Genomic DNA, 19,846 nt, shown 5'->3' on the forward strand with positions numbered 1-19,846 from the left:
AAAAATACAAAAAACTAGCCGGGCGAGGTGGTGGGCGCCTGTAGTCCCAGCTACTCCGGAGGCTGAGGCAGGAGAATGGCGTAAACCCGGAAGGCGGAGCTTGCAGTGAGCTGAGATCCGGCCACCGCACTCCAGCCCGGGTGACAGAGCAAGACTCCGCCTCAAAAAAATAAATAAAAATAAATAAATAAATAAAATAAAAGAGAGAGAGAGTGTAAAAATGCATCCCATAGAATGGGAGAAAATATTTGCATATATGATATATTTTCTTCTTCTTCTTTTTCTTTTTCTTTTTTTTTTTTTATACTGAGTCTCATTCTTGTCACCCAGGCTGGAGTGCAATGGCACAATCTCAGCTCACTGAAACCTCCGCCTCCCAGGTTCAAGCCATTCTCCTGCCTCAGCCTCCTGAGGAGCTGGGACTACAAGTGCCTGCCACCACGCCCGGCTAATTTTTGTATTTTTTAGTAGAGACGGGGTTTTGCCATGTTGGCCAGGCTGGTCTCGAACTCCTGACCTCTGGCGATCTGCCTGTGTAGGCCTCCCACCTGGTCAGTATGTTTTCTATCATCTGTCTGATAAGGGAATTAATATCCACAATATATAAAGAAGTCCAACTCAGTAACAACAACACAACTCAATTCAAAGATGAGCAAAAGATTTTAGTAGACATTTCTCCAAAGAAGATTTCCTGGTGTTCAGTAATCACATGAAAAATATTCAACATCACCAATCATTGGGGAAATGAAAATCAAAACCACAGAAGATAGCACTGCAAACGCACTAGAATTGCTATAACAATAACAACAGAAAATAAGAAATGTGAAGGCGGGGAGAAAATTGAATCCTCATACATTGCAAGTGAGAAGGTAAAATGTCTCAGCTGCTTTTTAAAATAGGTTGGTGGTTCCTTAAGAAGTTAAACATAGAGTTACCATATAACCCAGCAGTTCCGCTCATACGTATACACTCAAAGGAACTGAAGACAGATGCTAAACAAATAGCACATGTAGCCATGTTCAGAGCAGCATCATTCACAGTAGCCAAGAGGTAGAAAGAGCCCAGATGTTCATCACTAGATTGACTAACTATGCTATATACATACAATGGAACGTTATTCAGTCATTAAAAAAAGACTGGTAGATGGTACATAGGGGATGAACACTGAAAGAAGTCAGAAGCAAAGGATCACATGATATAATTCCATGTTGATGAAATATCCAGAATAAGTAAATCCATAGAGACACAATGCAAATATGTGTTTTCCAGAGACTGGAGACAGGGGGTTATTGTTTAATAAGTATAGAGTTTCAGTTTGGGATGATGAGAAGGTTCTAGAGATGGACAGTAGTGATGCCTTGTACAAGAGTATGAATGTACTTAATGCCACTGAATGGTGCACTTAAAATTGCATACTTTAAAACAGTTGGCTGGGCATGGCAGCTCACACCTGTAATCCCTGCATTTGGGAGGCCAAAGTAGGTGTATCTACCTGAGGTCAGGAGTTCGAGACTATTCTGACCAAGGTGATGAAACCCCGTCTCTACTAAAAATACAAAAAATTAGCCAGGCATGGTGATGGGTACCTATAATCCCAGATACTCAGGATGCCTGAGGCAGGAGAATCACTTGAACCCAGGAGGCAGAGGTTGCAGTGAGCTGAGACTGCATCACTGCACTCCAGCCTGGGTAACAAGAGCGAAACTCCATCTCAAAAATAATGATAATAATAAATAAAAATAAAATAGTTAAAATGTCAACTTTGTATTATGTATGATTTACCACAATTAAAAATAAAAGCATAAGGGCAGGTTTGTGACTGTCTTGTGAACTGGGTAGGAAGTGGGAACTGGATGGGAGCAGTGTGGTTTGCCCAGGCCAGTAGGAAACAGAAAGGTAAGACTTCCATCACTGTCCATCTCTCTCCAGAGGACTCTTTAGCAGTTCAGGAACACAGGGCTGACATTTGTTAAATATTATTTTCTAGGGCCTTAATATACATCTTCAACTTACAGCCTTACTTCATGTACTCAAATGTATTTCCACCATCCTGTGTTGCCAAACTTTCCGTTTCGAGACACTAGTACTCTCTGTTATTCACCGCATGTTTGTATACCTGTAAATAACATTTATAGAACTCTCACACTTGAGGTGCATTTAGCATTGAGAACAAAGTCTGTCTGAAATCCCTCTCTCAAATAGTGCTTTTTTCTTGCCTAGTCTAGTTTTTAGTGTTGGATATGACAGCCGCTCTTAATACTGCTATTGTTACTGAATGGAAGCTTTAGTATTCCTTCAGAAGAGCAGGTGAATTTAGTCTGTATGGTTACGTGCCAGAAGAACTGTTTAGTGGTAAATTCCTGCCCCTCTCAGAATGCCTAGAATCTTCCTGTTTCTTTCTGTCATTCATTCTGCTAATCAACCAGTCATTCATTCAACATGAGTATTGTAAGCCTGCTATGTGTCAGGCACAGTGTATGCTAAGATATTCAAGGAATTTGTCCATATGTTTTTACCTGTTGATAGGTTTATTGTATTCAGTTTTTATTCCAAGTATTGAATCACATGAAAGAGTAACAATGCACTTTTTTATTATTCAAATTAAAAGAACTATATAGACTGATATAGTTTATATTAAGCTTTTTCAACCCATGATGCCCAAAGACTGCATGCAGCCCAGGACAGCTTTGAATGTGGCCCAGCACAAACTCATAAACTTTCTTCAAACATTATGAGCTTTTTTTGCTTTTTTTTTTTTTTTTTAAGCTGGTCAGCTATTGTTAGCATTAGTATTAGTATTTTATGTCTGACCCAAGACTTAACTCTTCTTCTTTCACTGTGACCCAGGGAAGCCAAAAGATTGGACACCCTTGGTTTATATGTAAGTAAAAAGCATATCAGAAGCCAGAAATTTTAAGACATCGAATGAATACTGAAGGAAGAAAATATGACAGTAACTTTTTATTGAAGAAAGAAAATTTGACAATAACTTTTTATTGAGAATAAGGAAAATACTCATCAGTGATAGAAAAATCAGACTAAATGTTAGGAAAAAACACTAAACCACCCTATGTGAAAATGTAGGTAAATAGGTGGGTGCACATATATGAGCATCATCAACAGTGTCATGCTGTGGTTTGATCCCTGTGTGAGATTGGGTTTTACACTTTTGACATCACTTTCCTTATCCCATCCTAGGAACCATCTTACAGATGTATACCACTAGTCATAAGGAGATCTGGTTATTTACTGCCTTTACCAAAAAGCAGCTCTTAAGCTCATAATTCATCTAAGTTTTAGTTTTCTCCTAAAAAGCTCCTCTAATAGATTTTGCTTGTGATTTTGCATACTTCCGTTCAAGTCTCTTTGAACTGGCAGAGATTAATAAAGACCTAAATAACACCTATTTTTAAAATTGTCATGATTTATAAATTATTCCTCTTTGTTATGTTTTCCCTACCTGCATTCTTATCCCTTTTCTGTAAATTACACAGACCTTCTCTTGTTAGTGACTAATATTTGAAACTACTGACCATGGTAGTTTTTTCAATTTAACATGTATTAATATTTTCTGTGCACCTGGTTTATGTCTAGGACTTTTCTACTAGATAATATAATAAAACTGTAAAGGAAATTATTTTCCAGAATAAAAATCACTTATCCTGATCTTTAGAATTTTCAAGCCTTGTCATGACTGTTCTGACACCTAAAATTGTAAAATTGTAATCCTACCTTAATTGTATGGAACTATTCAGAGGTATCCCACTTCAACAATTTGGCTTGATATGTTTTTTATCACATAACTATGATATATATATATATATATATATATACATATATATGTCCATTGTCAGTGACAATTTAACACTTGTATTTCTAACCCAAAAAACTGACAGTGGATTATTGGGCTGAAATTGTTAAGGTCTTACTCTAGCCCTGTCATTGATTACTTTGTGAACTTAAAAAAAATTTTCTCAAGTTTTGTAGGTCTCAGTTTTTTCTTTCTTAAAAACAGAGCATAAGACTAGATTGTCTTTATTTATTTATTTATTTATTTAGAGTTGGAGTCTCACTCTGTCACCCAGGCGAGAGTGCAATGGCACGATCTCAGCTCTCTGCAACCTCCGCCTCCTGGGTTCAAGTGATTCTTCTGCCTCAGCCTCCTGTGTAGCTGGGATTACAGGTGTGCACCACCATGCCTGACTAATTTTTGTATTTTTAGTAGAGATAGGGTTTCACCGTGTTGGCCAGGCTGGTCTCGAACTCCTGACTTCAAGTGATCCACCCTCCTTGGCCTCCTGGGATTACAGGTGTGAGCCACTGTGCCCAGCCAGTTGTCTCCAATTATTTAAATGAGTCTATTCTATATACAAAACTAAACATAACTAAAAATGTTACCCTTCATGCATATAAAGATGCCATCAGGCCGGGCGCGGTGGCTCAAGCCTGTAATCCCAGCACTTTGGGAGGCTGAGACGGGCAGATCACGAGGTCAGGAGATCGAGACCATCCTGGTGAACACGGTGAAACCCCGTCTCTACTAAAAAAATACAAAAAAAAACTAGCCGGGCGAGGTGACGGGCGCCTGTAGTCCCAGCTACTCGGGAGGCTGAGGCAGGAGAATGGCATAAACCCAGGAGGCGGAGCTTGCAGTGAGCCGAGATCTGGCCACTGCACTCCAGCCTGGGCGACAGAGCAAGACTCCATCTCAAAAAAAAAAAAAAAAAAAGCCATCATAATATAATGTAATTTTAATAAAACTATATATCAATGTATATATTGCATTTTTTTCTACAATTCCTGGCTCATAACTCACATAGATGTTGTTACAGTCTTTTGTTACAATATTGAGGGCAAGAGCAGGCCTCAAGAAACAGAATCTCTCTCTCTCTGACCTCCTGCTCTCCTTTCACCTGCCCAAAGCAGGACTCAGGTCTGATTGTGGGTCATAAGACCCTCATTCCAGAGAATGCCTTGCCCCATTCTCTCGAGGAAGGAGTGCTGCACAGAGAGACCAAGAAGATTCTGAACAGACAGGCCTGGCTGGGTTTCCCTACTCAGTCTATTAGTATAAGACCTTTTTGTCCAATCCCATTTTTGCATGGTTGTCAATCTTGCCTACATAATGAGGCCTCCATGAAAACCCACAAGACAGGGTTGAGAGGGCTTCAGGATAGCTGAACATGTGGAGGTTCCTGGAGGGTGGTGTGCCCAGAAAGGATATGGAAGCTCTGAACCCGTTCACCCATCCCTCACTCTAAACGTCTTTTCACCTGTATCTTTTGTAATATCTTTTAAAGTAAACCTGTAAAACATATTTCCCTGAGTTGTGTGAGCCACTCCAGCAAATTATTTGAACCCAAAGAGGGGGTCTTGGGAACCCCAACTTGAAACCAGTTGGTCAGAAGTTCCGGAGGCCCAGACTTCCATTGGGTTGGAGGGTCTGGGGGGGACTCTTGGGGACTGGGCCCAGAGTCCTATGGGATCTCACACTGTCTCCAGGTAGATAGGGTCGGAATTGAATTGGCGGACACCCAGTTGGTGTCTCCTGTAGAATTGATTGCTTGCTTGCTGTTGAGGGAAATCTCCGCATATTGTGGGTCACAGAAGCTTTTTGTGTTGATTGTTTTTGTGTTTGTGTGAAAGTAGAGGAAAAGCACAGTTTGAGAGTGTTCCCAGGTGTATACCCAAGAGAAATAAAACATACATCCACATAGAAACCTGCACATGAATGTTTATAGCAGCATTATTTTTAATAATCAAAAAGTAGAAACAACCCAAATGTCCATCAAATGGACAACACAGACAAAATGTGACATATACCCCCCATACAATAGAATATTTTTCAGCATTAAAAAAAATGAAGTACTGATATATGCTACTACATGATCCTTGAAAACATTATGCTAAGTAAAAGACTACGTATTATATGATTCCATTTTTATGAAATGCCCAGAATAGGGAAATCTGTAGAGACAGAAAGTAAATTAGTGGTTGACTAGGGACTGAAGCAGTAGTACAAATGAAAGGTGACTGCTAAAGGATAAGAAGTATCTTTTTGGAATGAAGAAAATGCTTCAAAATTGTGCATGACTTTATGGATATACTAAGAAGCATTGAATTATACACTTTAAATAGGTGAATTTATGGTGTGCTGATTTTTTATTTATTTATTTATTTTATTGGTTTTTTTTTTTTTTTTTTTTTTTGAGACAGTCTTGCCCCATTGCCCAGGCTAGAGTGCAGTGGCGTGATCTCAGCTCACTACAACCTCTGCCTCCTGGGCTCAAGCAATTCTCTTGCCTCAGCCTCCAGAGTAACTGGGATTACAAGCATGTGCCATCATGCCCTGCTAATTTTTGTATTTTTGGTAGAGATGGTATTTCACCATGTTGACCAGGCTGGTCTTGAACTCCTGACCTCAGGTGATCTACCCCCCCCCGCCCCGGCCTCCCAAAGTGCTGCGATTACAGGTGTGAGTCACCGTGCCTAGCCTATGGTATGCTAATTAGATCTCAATAAAAAAAAATTTTAAATCAATATCAAATGCACAAAATGTGACCATACCCCAAATTAAGAGATTAAATAACTTTTAAAGGCCACCTCACATGTTCTGTGATTCTAAGCTTCTATAATTTAAATTTTATCAGTGGTAAAGCAATACGTTTTGAAACTTAAATTTCAAAGTATGACCAACAAGCTAGTAGACTAATGCATGTCCTCCAAAACTTTTTTTTGAGACGGAGTTTCCCTCTTGTCAGCCAGGATGGAGTGCAGTGGCGTGATCTCGGCTCACTGCAACCTCTGCCTCCCAGGTTCAAGTGATTCTCCTGCCTCAGCCTCCCAAGTAGCTGGGACTACAGATGCACACCACCAAGCCCAGCTAATTTTTGTATTTTTAGTAGAGAGGGGGTTTCACCATGTTAGCCAGGATGGTCTCAATCTCTTGACCTCGTGTTCCGCCTGCGTTGGCCTTCCAAAGTGCTGGTATTACAGGCATGAGCCACCGTGCCTGGCCCAAACGTTTTTTTAAACCAAACTTTTACTGCTTTTCATCAGGTCTTAAAGCTAGTGTCATGTTCTAGAGTCTTTCTATTAGTGTCATATTAGGCCTTAAATATGATTTTGCTTTATCCCAACTAGTGTGTTAGTGATGCATCTGACTTTGGTTTCCTTCAGTTTACTCTTCTGCATTTTTCCAAAAACAAGGTTTCAGACAGTAAATTGTAATATAATCTTATGTAAAACTTTTTTCTACATTTCAGTGTTTAAAAAACAGCAGAAAATAAGTAAATAATGACTGCACAAAGATTTTCTAGCATGGATTTACCAGTGCTCATTTTCTTTCTTTCCTTTTTTTTTTTTTTTTTGAGGCGGAGTTTCGCTCTATTGGCAGGCTAGAGTACTCGGCTCCCTGCAACCTCCACCTCCCAGATTCAAGCAATTCTCCTGCTTCAGGCTCCCGAGTAGCTGGGACTACAGGTGCGCGCCACCACACCCAGCTAATTTTTGTATTTTTTCTTAGTAGAGACGGGGTTTCACCATGTTGGCCAGGATGGTCTCAATCTCTTGACCTCGTGATCTGCCCGCCTTGGCCTCCCTAAGTGCTGGGATTTACAGGCATGAGCCACCACAACCAGCCGCTAGTGCTCATTATCAAAACAAATCATTTTGAATCTTTTTGAACAGTATAGCAAAAGTTGGGTCTTACTCATTTCTTTATTCTTAAATCTCTTGACCTCGTGATCCGCCCACCTTGGCCTCCCTAAGTGCTGGGATTTACAGGCATGAGCCACCGCGCCCAACCACCAGTGCTCATTTTCAAAACAAATCATTTTGAATCTTTTTGAACAGTATAGCAAAAGTTGGGTCTTACTCATTTCTTTATTCTTAAATGCTCATTTATTTTTTCCAGAATACATTTTTTTTCATTAAGAGCTTTGAATTTTAATTTGGCTCTTGTATGAACTTCCTAAAAAAATCATTACATCTTTTTTTTGCTGGTTTCCTAACCTTAGAGGTGATGACAGTGTTATTGTTTCAGGAAGAGCAAGACAGAACATAACTTTTATAGAGCACTAGAAACATGTAGCTAAAAATAAAAAATGAGGGGAAAAAAATACAAAGACTGCAAATCATGATAGGACTTTCACAGGTGGTCAGAGTGTTCAGTATTATATTTAAGGACAAAGATTTAAATAAATGTAAACATTTATGTGTAATATAAAATAACTTTATTATAAAAAATGTTGTGATGAGCATCTTAAACAAATTTTAGCATATCACCATGTTTTTCTTACAGGTAAGAAATGTAGGTCCTGAAAGAAGGTCCTCAGATGTACACACACACAATCTATTGATTTTTTTTTTTTTTTTTTTTTTTCAGAGACAGAGTCTCCCTATGCTGCCCAGGCTGGTCTTGAACTCCTGTGCTCAAGTGAGTCTCACCGTGGCCTTCTAAAGTGCTGGGATCACAGGCATGAGCCACCGCACCCAGCTTGTCAATTGATTTTTGACAGTGGTGTCAAGACAATTCAGAAGGAAAAAGGATGGTGGTTTCTTTCTTTCTACAAGTCTCGCTCTGTCACCCAGGCTAGAGCGCAGTGGTGCTATCTCAGCTCACTACAACCTCCTCTTCGTGGGTTCCAGCGATTCTCCTGCCTCAGCCACCTGAGTAACTGGGATTACAGGCACAGGTCTGCCTAATTTTTGTGTTTTTAGTAGAGACCGGGTTTCACCACGTTGGCCAGGCTGGTTTCAAACTCCTGACCTCAGGTGATCCGCCGGCCTCAGCCCCACAAAGTGCCGGGATTACAGACGTCCATCTAGAATGGTCTTTTCAACAAATGGTATTGGAAAAACTGGATATCCATATAACAGAAAATGAAACTTGAAGGCTGGGTGTGGTGGCTCATGCCTATAATCCCAGCACTTTGGGAGGCCGATGCAGGCAGATCACTTGAGGTCAGGAGTTCAAGACCAGCCTGGCCAACATGGTGAAACCCCATCTCTACTAAAAATACAAAAAATAGCCAGACGTGGTGGCGAGCGCCTGTAATCCCAGCTACTCGGGAGGCTGAGGCAGGAGAATCGCTTGAACCTGGGAGGCAGAGGTTGCAGTGAGCCAAGTTCACACCACTGCACTCCAGCCTGTGCAACAGAGGGAAACTCCATCTCAAAAAAAAAAAAAAAAGAAACTTGACCTCTGCCTCATCCTTGAGATAGGCAAAGATTTCTTAGGACACTCTAATCACTAACCATAAAAAAAATAGAGAAGTAGATACATTGGACTTTATGACAATGAAAAGCTTCTGCCCTTCAAAAGACACCATTAAGGAAATGAAAAGGCGTATATTGCCAACAACTGGGAAGAGTTTGTTTCATGCTATTTGTAAACTACGTTAGCCTTCCACAGTTTCATGGATACTGCTGGTAGAAAACTTGAGACTCCTGGGTCAGAGATAGAGGACAGTTTATTACTGATAGCAATAGCAGTTACCAGAATATCAGTATGTTTGTGTCAGCTCCCCAAATCTCAGGTGTAACAGGATGCATTAACGATTGTGCAGATTCCACCTTGGCCCACAAGGAGGACATCTGTTGCAGTTTGATCATCAAGAATAAGCCCAGGCTGAGAGTTCAGGCTTACCTGAATGACTTCCACTACCATGGTAGAGTGGTGGCATGGATCAGTTCAAATAGTCAGGGAGCTATAGTGGCTTCATGCCATTAAACAAAGCTTAACATTGTTTTTCGTTCTGAGCAGCACAGTACTGTGGCTTGTGGCTTAATGTTTTTGGCTACTCAGGATTTCTATGAGATGGCAAGAAGGTCCTCATGACTGACACCATCTATTTCAATCTTGAGAGCTCTTTGACACCGTGCCCTAGCCACAGTCCTTTCTAGCTGGGGTCATGGAGTTTGCCCTTCTGCCTGACTCAAGCTAGCAGTGTGACCTTTGGTGAGTCTACCTTAATCCAGAGCATCTGCTTTCCCATTACTAAAATAAAATCTCTTAAATCCTCCTAAATTTCAACGTAAAGGCTAGGGGAGTTTTCCAGAGTAGCAGGGCTGACCGCATAGATTTACGTACATTTCTTTGAGTTAGTTTCTCATTTTCCATTTACTTTTGTTCCACTTTCACTGGATTTAGCATTCTACTAATAAATCCAATCCAGGGCAATAAGCCTGAATACTCTTCAAGTCGTCATCCTTGGTTTCCTATAATACAAGAGTATGTCTTTCTCTGGGAGATCTCCCTGAAAGGATGAAAGCACCCAGGACCTACTTTGAGACATTTTGCTGTCATTTCCAGCTGGATTTAAGGTTGGCATAATAGACTACAGAGAAGTTGAACTGTAAGACAGCCCACCTGATCCCATTCTTCCTTAAGAAGCATTACACACCCTGCCCCCTTATCTCCCAAGTGAACCAGCCATTGTTCTAATGATTGGCCTGGTTTGTGCTCATGAATTTCTCTCTTCATGTTCATTATGAGTGTGTATCTTTAATTGTTTTCTGAAAGGGAGTAGACTTTATAGCTACACAAAATGAATCTTAGTACTGTTACTTAGTACTTGTTACAGTGGTACAGACCTGAGGCTGACCAAACAGGATGGCAAGAAAATCCCCCAACCTGGAAGAGATTTAGGAACAATAAGGATGCCTTAATAGCAGCTGTGTTTGAACCTATTTCCTGGTATTCAGCATGCAGCCACTTCCACAATTCTTCCTTATTAATAGGCAGTAAAAGGAATAACTTTTACTGCCCAACTGACAATATAACTTAATTAACATGTTCACTGTAGGTGCCCAGGAACTTCTGCAAATCTCTACAAGGCCCTCATTCAGAAAGAGGAAGAGTCTCTTTGAGAATCCCATCCTCATCACCAAAAATGTCAAAAACGGTGAAGGGTTCAAGATTTTACCTTACTTGTGAGCAAATAAGGTAGCCTGCTACAGTTTCATGAATGCTGGTAGAAGACATGAGACTCCTGGGTCAGAGACAAAGGGCAGTTTATTACTCACAGCAGCAGCAGTAGCTAGAGTATCAGCATTTTTCTGCTTGTTCTCTGAGCTCAGTTCCCAGGGAATAAAGAAGGCTAACTGACTCCTAAACAACCACTGCGGTGTACTACAGATGAGGAATCCTGAATTTAGGTAGCTCAAATTTTTTACAACAGGCAATAAGCATGGCTACACATTCCTCTGAGGAGGCAGTATCTTCACTATACTGGACAATAAGAATGTTTTCCCTTTGACCTTGAGGGAGGCACTGTCTCTTCCTATTACTCCCTATCCATTGGGCTGCTTGAGTGTCCTCGCTGTTTGGCAGTTGGCTTCCCTTAGAGACAAGTAACCCAAGAAAGAGAAAGGCAGGCCGGGCACGGTGGCTCAAGCCTGTAACCCCAGCACTTTGGGAGGCCGAGACGGGCGGATCACGAGGTCAGGAGATCGAGACCATCCTGGCTAACACGGTGAAACCCTGTCTCTACTAAAAACTACAGAAAACTAGCCGGGTGACGTGGCGGCACCTGTAGTCCCAGCTACTCGGGAGGCTGAGGCAGGAGAATGGCGTGAACCCGGGAGGCGGAGCTTGCAGTGAGCTGAGATCCCGCCACTGCACTCCAGCCTGGGTGACAGAGCGAGACTCCGTCTCAAAAAAAAAAAAAAAGAAAGAGAAAGGCAGAAGCCATATATATATATATATATATATATATATATATATATATATGTATTTTATCACTTATCCTTGGAAAACACACCCTATCCCCCTGTCCCTTCCACAGTATCCTATTGGTTTGTTACAGGTCAACCCTCGCCACTGTGGAAGGAGACTACACAAGGGCATTAATACTAGAAAGTGGGAATCACTGAGGAACACCTTGGGGGCTGACTTGTTATCACAATGGCTATATAGTTAACACCATAGTTTGCTGAATAAAGAGTATATGGGAACTCTGTACTATTTTCTACAACTTTCTATAAACCTAAAGCTATTTCAAAGTAAAAGTTAAAGAATTTTAAATGAAAATATAGGGTCCAGGAGTGGTGGCTCATGTCTGTAATACCAGCACTTTGGGAGGCCGAGGCGGGAGGATCACTTCAGCCTAGGATTTTGAGGCTGCAGTGAGCCATATTGTGCCACTGCGCTCCAGCCTGGGCAACACAGCAAGGCTGTCTCTAAAAAGGAAAAGAGCTATTAAAATATATATATATAGATTGAAGCCAGAAGAAAATATTTGGTAATACTCATATCTGACAAAGATCTAGTATCTACAAAATATAAAAAACTTAAAACTAATAAGAAGACAACCAACTAACAAATGGTCAAAAGACATGAACACATACTTCAAGAAAGCATTCACTTGGCCAATAAGCACATGTGAAGATATTCAAGATGATTTGTCTGACTGGGCTCAGTGGCTTATGCCTGCAATCCCAGCACTTTGGGAGGCTGAGGCGGGCGGATCATGAGGTCAGGAGTTCAAGACCAACCTGGCCAACATGTTGAAACCCCGTCTCTACTAAAAATACAAAAATTAACTGGGCATCATGGCAGGCACCTGTAATCCCAGCTACTTGGGAGGCTGAGGCAGGAGAAACCTTTGAACTCGGGAGGTGGAGGTTGCAGTGAGCCAAGATTGCACCATTGTACTCCAGCCTGCACAGGGCAAGACTCCATCTCAAAAAAAAAAAAAAAAATTTGTCATCTGGGAAATGCAAATTATTACCATAGTAAGATATATTTCAGTCCCACCAGAGTAGTCAAAATTAAAACAACTGACCATATCAAGTGTTGGTAAGGATGTGGAACAACAAGAACACTCATGCATTGCTGGGTAGACGGTAAAATAGCACCTCTTTGGAAAAATACTCCTGTAGTTTCTTACGAAGTTAGATATACGCTTTCCCTATGATCCTAGCAATTCCACCCCTCTGTATTTATATGTGAGAAATTAAAACATGACCACTAAGAGAGTTGGACACAATATCCCTAGCAGCTCTATTCATTCGGAAGGTAGCCGTATGAATGAAAACTAGCAGCAACCCAAATATCCATTAATAGGAGAATGGATAGACAGATTGGGATACAGATCTTTCTTCTGATATGTGTTAAGAATATTTGCTGCTAGTTTGTGGTCTTCCTTTTCATTTTTAAAAATAGTTTCTTTAAAAGACCAAAAGTTTAATTTTGGCAAAATCCAAATATTTGTGGTTTTACCATGTTATTACTTGCACACAACTCTCACACTGATAGAAGACTGTTAAATCCTCTACAGTTAAGGAGTCTGTGGGAGACACACAGGAGTGTCAGTTGTTTTGCAATTTGGACAGAGTCTAGAACCTTTGGTTAAAAGGGGCCCCATTCAAGGTGAGTCATTTCACAAGTGACAACATATATGGGCTTAATACAATTTGTAGTGAGAAGTATTATTTCCTCCAGAACCCAAAAGAGCCTAAAAGAAACTGTGGGTGCTGTGAGAGTCAGTAGTTGTTTCTTGACAGTGTCATGGATGGAGTTGCTTTCAGTTTACCCAATGAATTTCAGAAATACAACCAAGGCCTTGTGCTGTATGTGAGGCAGTGGGTCACCCCATGAACTCCTTTCATTTGTATGTCCCAAGTGAGTGTATCAAAGGAATCTCCTCAGCGGAGGAGGTCATCAGTGTGATGTCAAACGGGCATTCCTGGGAAAAGTAGGGTGCAGTTTCAATCTTGCCCTTGAAGATTGTATGTTACAGTGCGGCTGTTTGCAGTACCCTGTGGTAGCTGGGTAAAACTGTATTGGGTCCCTTTGGAGGCAAACTGCAGTCAAGAGTGTTGAAATAGGCACTGAACAAAACATATTCACCAAATCTATACTAGCAAAATATTTACCATTTGCTAGTTAGATGAAGTCAGTAATTTCAGTTATATTGGGTATGGGTCCTTAGTGAAGTCCACAGCATTGAGGTTGAAGTAATCTTCCAGGAGGCACCATACATTCCTCCCAAGTGTAAAAACTGGTCAAATTGGGCTGTTAAATGGATAGGCAGTGGGGATAGTCACCCCTTTTCTAAATAGGTCTTGTATAGTGGGTTTTAATCATTAAAGGCCCTGTTTTAATTTACATCTGGCTATATTAACTGTTTTAATGGGGAAGCAGTAGGTCCATGGGTCCATTTTAAAAAGGTAATTTGTTAGTGCCAAAGACTTAAAATTAATTCATTACTCATTGGGTCAGAGAGACCATGACCACTATGGGATATTTTAGAACAATGGGTGTGATGACCATGGGGAATTAAGGAGGCAAGACAGAATTCCTGGGTTAGGGTGAGGTATGCATACTTGTCCTTTATATTATGTTCAATAACTCCCCTAAGATTACAGGGGGACCCTTGTCTAAATTTGGGGGGATCCCCAATATTGATTAAGGGCATAAAGGTTTGCCAATTGGTATATTTCAGTGATGTTAATGTTAATTCAGAGCCAGTGTCATAGAGGCACAAAAGCCAATTCTTGCCCTTTTATCTATGTATTGTATAAATTCAGTGAATTTTGAAAAATCAGTTGGGCCAAATTGTGGACTTCTGTTTTAGTTTTTGTTTTTTTGTGTCCTGCCTGTTCTGATTGGAAATGTGTGCCCCCAAATTCACATGTTGAAGCCCTAACTCCCAATGTGACTGTATTTAAAGATAGGGCCTGTAAGGAGATAATTAAGGTTAATGAAGTCGGAAGGGTGGGCCCCTAAATCGATAGTATTGGTATTCATAAAAGAAGAGGAAGAGAGACAACAGACTCCTCCATTCCCCCCACCCTGACACCCCTGACACACACACACACACACACACACACACGAAAGGCCATGTGAAGACTGAGCAAGAAGGCAGCCAACTGCAAGTCAGGAAGATAGGCCTCAAAAAAGAATTTCTCTTCCTAAGAGTAAAAAGACCTTTGAGGTCATTTAGTTTTTAATTTTGTTGTTGTTTTTATACCATGTATTTATATATATATTTGTCAAGAGCATGCATCCATTTTTAAAATGGAAAGGAAAATTGTATAGCTGAAAACTATGCACTAAATTAAATGCACTAAAAGTTTGTTTATAGAATTTAAGAGGGCAAGAGATAATTAGATTATTAGACATCCAATCTCATCCCATCCCATCTAATACATATTAGATATATACATCTAACATGTATATATATAATAATGTGTTATGTATATCTAATATTGTGTTATTATATATATCTAATAATGTGTTATATATTCACTGGGTGATGCTATGTAAGAATATTATTTTCTTGGATAAAATTTCTGAGAATTTATGAGTTGAGGTGAATCTACTAAAAATAGTTGAGTCCAAAATGTTAACTTCCGTATTTATATAAATAATGATTATTAATAGGCCATTTCAATAGAAGTATTGCTCATTAGAGAGTTTTTGTTTTTGTTTTTGTTTTTGTTTTTGTTTTTGTTTTGAGATGGAGTCTCGCTCTGTCGCCCGGGCTGGAGTGCAGTGGCCAGATCTCAGCTCATTGCAAGCTCCGCCTCCTGGGCTTACGCCTTTCTCCTGCCTCAGCCTCCCGAGTAGCTGGGACTGCAGGCTCCAGCCACTTCGCCTGGCTAGCTTTTTGTATTTTTTAGTAGAGACGGGGTTTCACCATGTTAGCCAGGATGGTCCGGAACTCCTGACCTTGTGATCCGCCTGTCTCGGGCTCCCAAAGTGCTGGGATTACAGGCTTGAGCCACCACGCCCAGCCCCATTAGAGAGTTTTGGTGTCTATTTATTAGATAGAAATTGAGCCTTTTGTCATTAAAGTATAAAAATATAATAAATAAGTACATTAAAAATTTTTTTTAATTTTGCCATAATTTTTAGTGCCAAATAAATTACATGATGCTTTCTAATTAACATTTTATAGTCCAAAGCTGTGAGAGGAAAAGTACACATAGATTACTTTAAAAATACAGCCCTACCCCCAAGAATATAGAGGATTTTCAGACACCAAATGTTTGAACATAGTGGGTTTCATGGCAAAAATCCATCCCAAAGGGACATTATTTGGGAATATAATTTAAGTTTTCATGTCAGTTCTTACTTTGGTTGCTATATTTTGAGGTCATTACATTAAAATATTGAATAATTTGAAAACTTTTTATTTTGTATTCAGTATGGAGATTTATTCCCAGAATGGGCTTTTCTGATGCAAAATTGGAATGCTTGTGTAGTCACAACAGCTGTCTCCACACCATGTGGTGTCTTCCATTACTTTACTGTAGAGATGAATATTTGGCCCAGTGTTTCGGTAGTATTGGACACACATGGTTTTAAGTGGCAAAGCAGTATGCTTATGCATTCATTTGACTTTCACAGCTACAGTTGGCTCCAGATTAGAACAGGGAGAATATATTCACACCATGGCCACCCTCATGGCTGCTGTAGTAGCTGGATCACAGGAGGCTCTGTTGCTTCTAAAGACACAACTAACTATTGCCAAGGAATTACACATTCACCGAAGTGCCTTACAGCTGTAGGAGGGAGAATAATGCATTGCTAAAAGGGTTCTCTCAGATTTCAGATTATGGCCTAGTCACTATCAAGCCTCTTTAAAAATATTAATAATAAAAATTATGGCCATAAAAGAACTATGAAACTTAAGACTGTCATAGCAGTAGGTGATTTTTCAGGAATTCAGTCCAAATACTTTATATACAATTTTTATTTTTCAGAAAAGTACTATATTTTTACACTCTCATTAGTCTAATTAAAATCAGATTTGTTTTTAATGCCAATGTTTATATATGCAGAGAGTATTTGGGAAGCCGATCTGTTAAAAACAGAAATTATTTTAAAGACTTAGTTTACTATATGAAACAATGATTTATATTTTAGACATTGTAGACAATTTTTTTTGCTCCAAAAATGTTAAAATAACATAGAAATTAGATAATTTGATTTAGTGTGATTTTGTACATACTATATGATTTGATCAGTATATATCTTTATGCAGTGATCAACTTCACGCTCTTGATGACATCTTTTACTGTAAGCTTATTTAAATTCTGCCTAAACTTAAGTCTTTTGCATTTCTGAAACTAATTGGTCTACTTATTAAAGCTTTTTAGCAATAAAGCTATGATTTCCTTTAAAATCCAATTATATTTCTCTAAATAGTAGCTGAATAAGAATAATACTTTTTTCCTTAAATAAAGACAAGGAGAAAGAAAAAACCCTCTGTGTAAATTTTCAAGTCATCTGATATGAATAATTAGATTTCTGATATTCATTAAATATCAAAGAAATTCCGACCAGACCCAATGTGGGCTACCTTTTTATATAAGTGAATTTATGCATGTATTGTAGACGCTGTACTGATGAATATGTTTGAGGCTTTCAGCTCTTAGTGGATACAAAATAGAATGATTGATAAAATCCTCCCTACTATTGGCTATTATTTACTGACTCTTAAGTGGCAGGTTGTATTTATGCCAATTTATCTGCTTCAGGGAACATTCTTGATAGCAGAACAAAGTGAATAAAAGTAGTTTGCTTTGCAAATGAATGCAAATGGGAGAGCCTTTCGGAAAGCCCTTTAACAGGGGCAATGCACTTTGATTATGAGTGAAGCTGCCATTTGGACATGGTGAAAAGAGCACGCTTGAACCATTGATTGGGGGAGACAGTAAAAAGTCAGGAAGGGCCCCGTTAAGCTTGCAGTGAGGCAGGCGGATGTCAGTGTGGTTAGAGCACAGTGGGAGAATGACAGGGAGGATTAGTGTCAGGGAGAAGCTTTGCTGTAGCTGTGGAGATAGTCCCTGGGGTCGCTCACCTCTGACTGTTGTTCTGTGCTGATGGTTCTGTAATGCAAACTGCCTGATGTATGCCTGTTCATTATCGGAAATGGTGATTAGAAAAGGTATTTGCCTCAAAGGTTTTCTTCTTTCTCTCTTTCTTTTTCTTTCATTCTTTCATTTTAATTAAAGGAAAATAAGGTAGGCTTCCTCAATCTCTCTGCTGGCTACTGGAGTATTGTTTAATACCAGAGTGCTTTATTGCCTCTGGTGGGGAATAGTTAAGTGCTAAAATGTAATGTGAAATAATTGTAACATGGTTTTTTGTCATTTGATAAAGATTTATTTCACTGTGCTCACTTTGGGATTTGACCACTGGTAGTGCTGAGTAAAATGCAGAGAGTATGTTTGCTGTAAGAATTTTTGCATATGCATGTTTATAATCTCTAAGGTATTTTTAAATTTAGTTTAATCGTTCGGTCAAAGCTAAAAGTTGACCAAAATGAAATGGTCAAAATGAAATGAAATACCGCTTTACATGGACTTGATGGTTTGAGTCTTGGCCACAAGAGTTTCTAATTTTATTTCTGTTTCGAAGTTTAAAAAAAAAATGTAGTAACATTTGACAAGCTAAACTTCTTGAAAAAATATTATTTTAAAATTGAACATCATTACATAGAATGATCAAAAAGTGTCTTGTCGCAGTTCTGATTTCAGACCAGTATATTTACTTGTTCACATTTCATTTATACTTGTGTTTTGTTTGTTTGTTTGTTTTTGCTTTTTTTAAAGTGTGTATTTAAAACAAAAAAAAAGAGAGACCTTTAATAGTAACTTTACGTGAGGCATTTCTGAGCAGCACTGCATTTTATAGCAAGGATGCATTTCGTAAGCTTTGAGAATGGTTTCTCACTTTAATTCAAAACCGAATGGTCTTTTTTAAAAAATGTCTACAAAACCAGGTTTTGCAGTATTTATACTTTCTTGGTATACATAGGAAAATGAAATAGGCTTCTAGAGCTTTGCATTCCGGTGTTAAATATGCAGCTTAAATCTTTATTGAAACTATTAGATACAACTTAGTATTGTTTTTTACAGAAAGCATAGTGCCAATAATTTGCTTCACAGCAATTATCTCCCAATTATCTTTTTTATTCTCCCAATTATCTTTTTTTATTTTCTTTAATGTTTTGCAGGCACCTGAATGGACAGAAGAGGACCTCAGCCAACTGACAAGAAGTATGGTTAAGTTCCCAGGAGGGACTCCAGGTCGATGGGAAAAGATTGCCCATGAATTGGGTCGATCTGTGACAGATGTGAGTTCACTGAGATTTACATTGTATATAGAGAGACAAACCAGAACATGTCAGCTATGTAGAAGGCAGACATAGATGGGTTCCACAGTATTTTTGGGGAGGGGATACAATCCTTTTAGGACCTGAAAGTGAACCATTAATGAAATAAGTGAAAAGCAGATGTGAGCCAGTCCCCTGGTCCACAATTAACAGCTGTGTGAGGAATTCTAGTGTTTAGAGACTTAAGCTACTGTAACCTAATCAAAGGAAAACAATGCCAGTTTTTGGGTTTATAGTAACCCCTTTAACTGTGGAAAAAATAGTTCTCAAACTGATCAGAATTAGGAAGGTTGTATTTCAGCTGGATCTGTTTAACGTTGAAGTACAGATTGCGATGCTACTTAGACAGGTGGTTTGGATTAATTAAATGAGCAATATTCCCATAATGCAAATGGTGTTGGCCTTTTTGTTTCAAGGATGATAGCAGCTATTCGTGTGATAAGTAGTTTAACCAGAAGAAACTGTGTTTGTGTGTCCATACCTAACATTTAAAAGATAAATTACTTACTTGGAAAGGTTTTGACTTAACACTTTAGCTGCTTTTATTGAGGAAATTTAGAGCAGAAAATTTTTTAGAAATTTTACACACCAGCACAGTGCCTGATGTGTAATATACTAAATACGCAGTAAATGTTTAATTGAAATTGAGAAAAAATATTATTTTTATCCAGTTGATATTTTCATAAGGGATAGTAAATATTCTTTACTAAATT

General features: G+C 39.2%; 1 protein-coding gene across 2 annotated transcripts in view; it reads left to right on the forward strand.

Annotated features, from left to right (window-relative positions):
• DNAJC1 (DnaJ heat shock protein family (Hsp40) member C1) overlaps window positions 1-19,846 on the forward strand; it is a 232,725-nt gene that overhangs the window by 172,000 nt on the left and 40,879 nt on the right. Inside the window, exons 9-10 of one of the 2 annotated variants that reach the window (XM_023223118.2) lie at window positions 8,387-8,437; window positions 18,975-19,094. In XM_023223118.2, the coding sequence (XP_023078886.1) occupies window positions 8,387-8,437; window positions 18,975-19,094 (171 nt within the window). The remainder of the gene's footprint in view (window positions 1-8,386; window positions 8,438-18,974; window positions 19,095-19,846) is intronic. The other variant, XM_023223119.2, reaches the window with a different exon arrangement.

This window comes from Piliocolobus tephrosceles, chromosome 9 (assembly GCF_002776525.5).
Source record: "Piliocolobus tephrosceles isolate RC106 chromosome 9, ASM277652v3, whole genome shotgun sequence".
In the NCBI taxonomy this organism is placed as follows: domain Eukaryota; kingdom Metazoa; phylum Chordata; class Mammalia; order Primates; family Cercopithecidae; genus Piliocolobus; species Piliocolobus tephrosceles.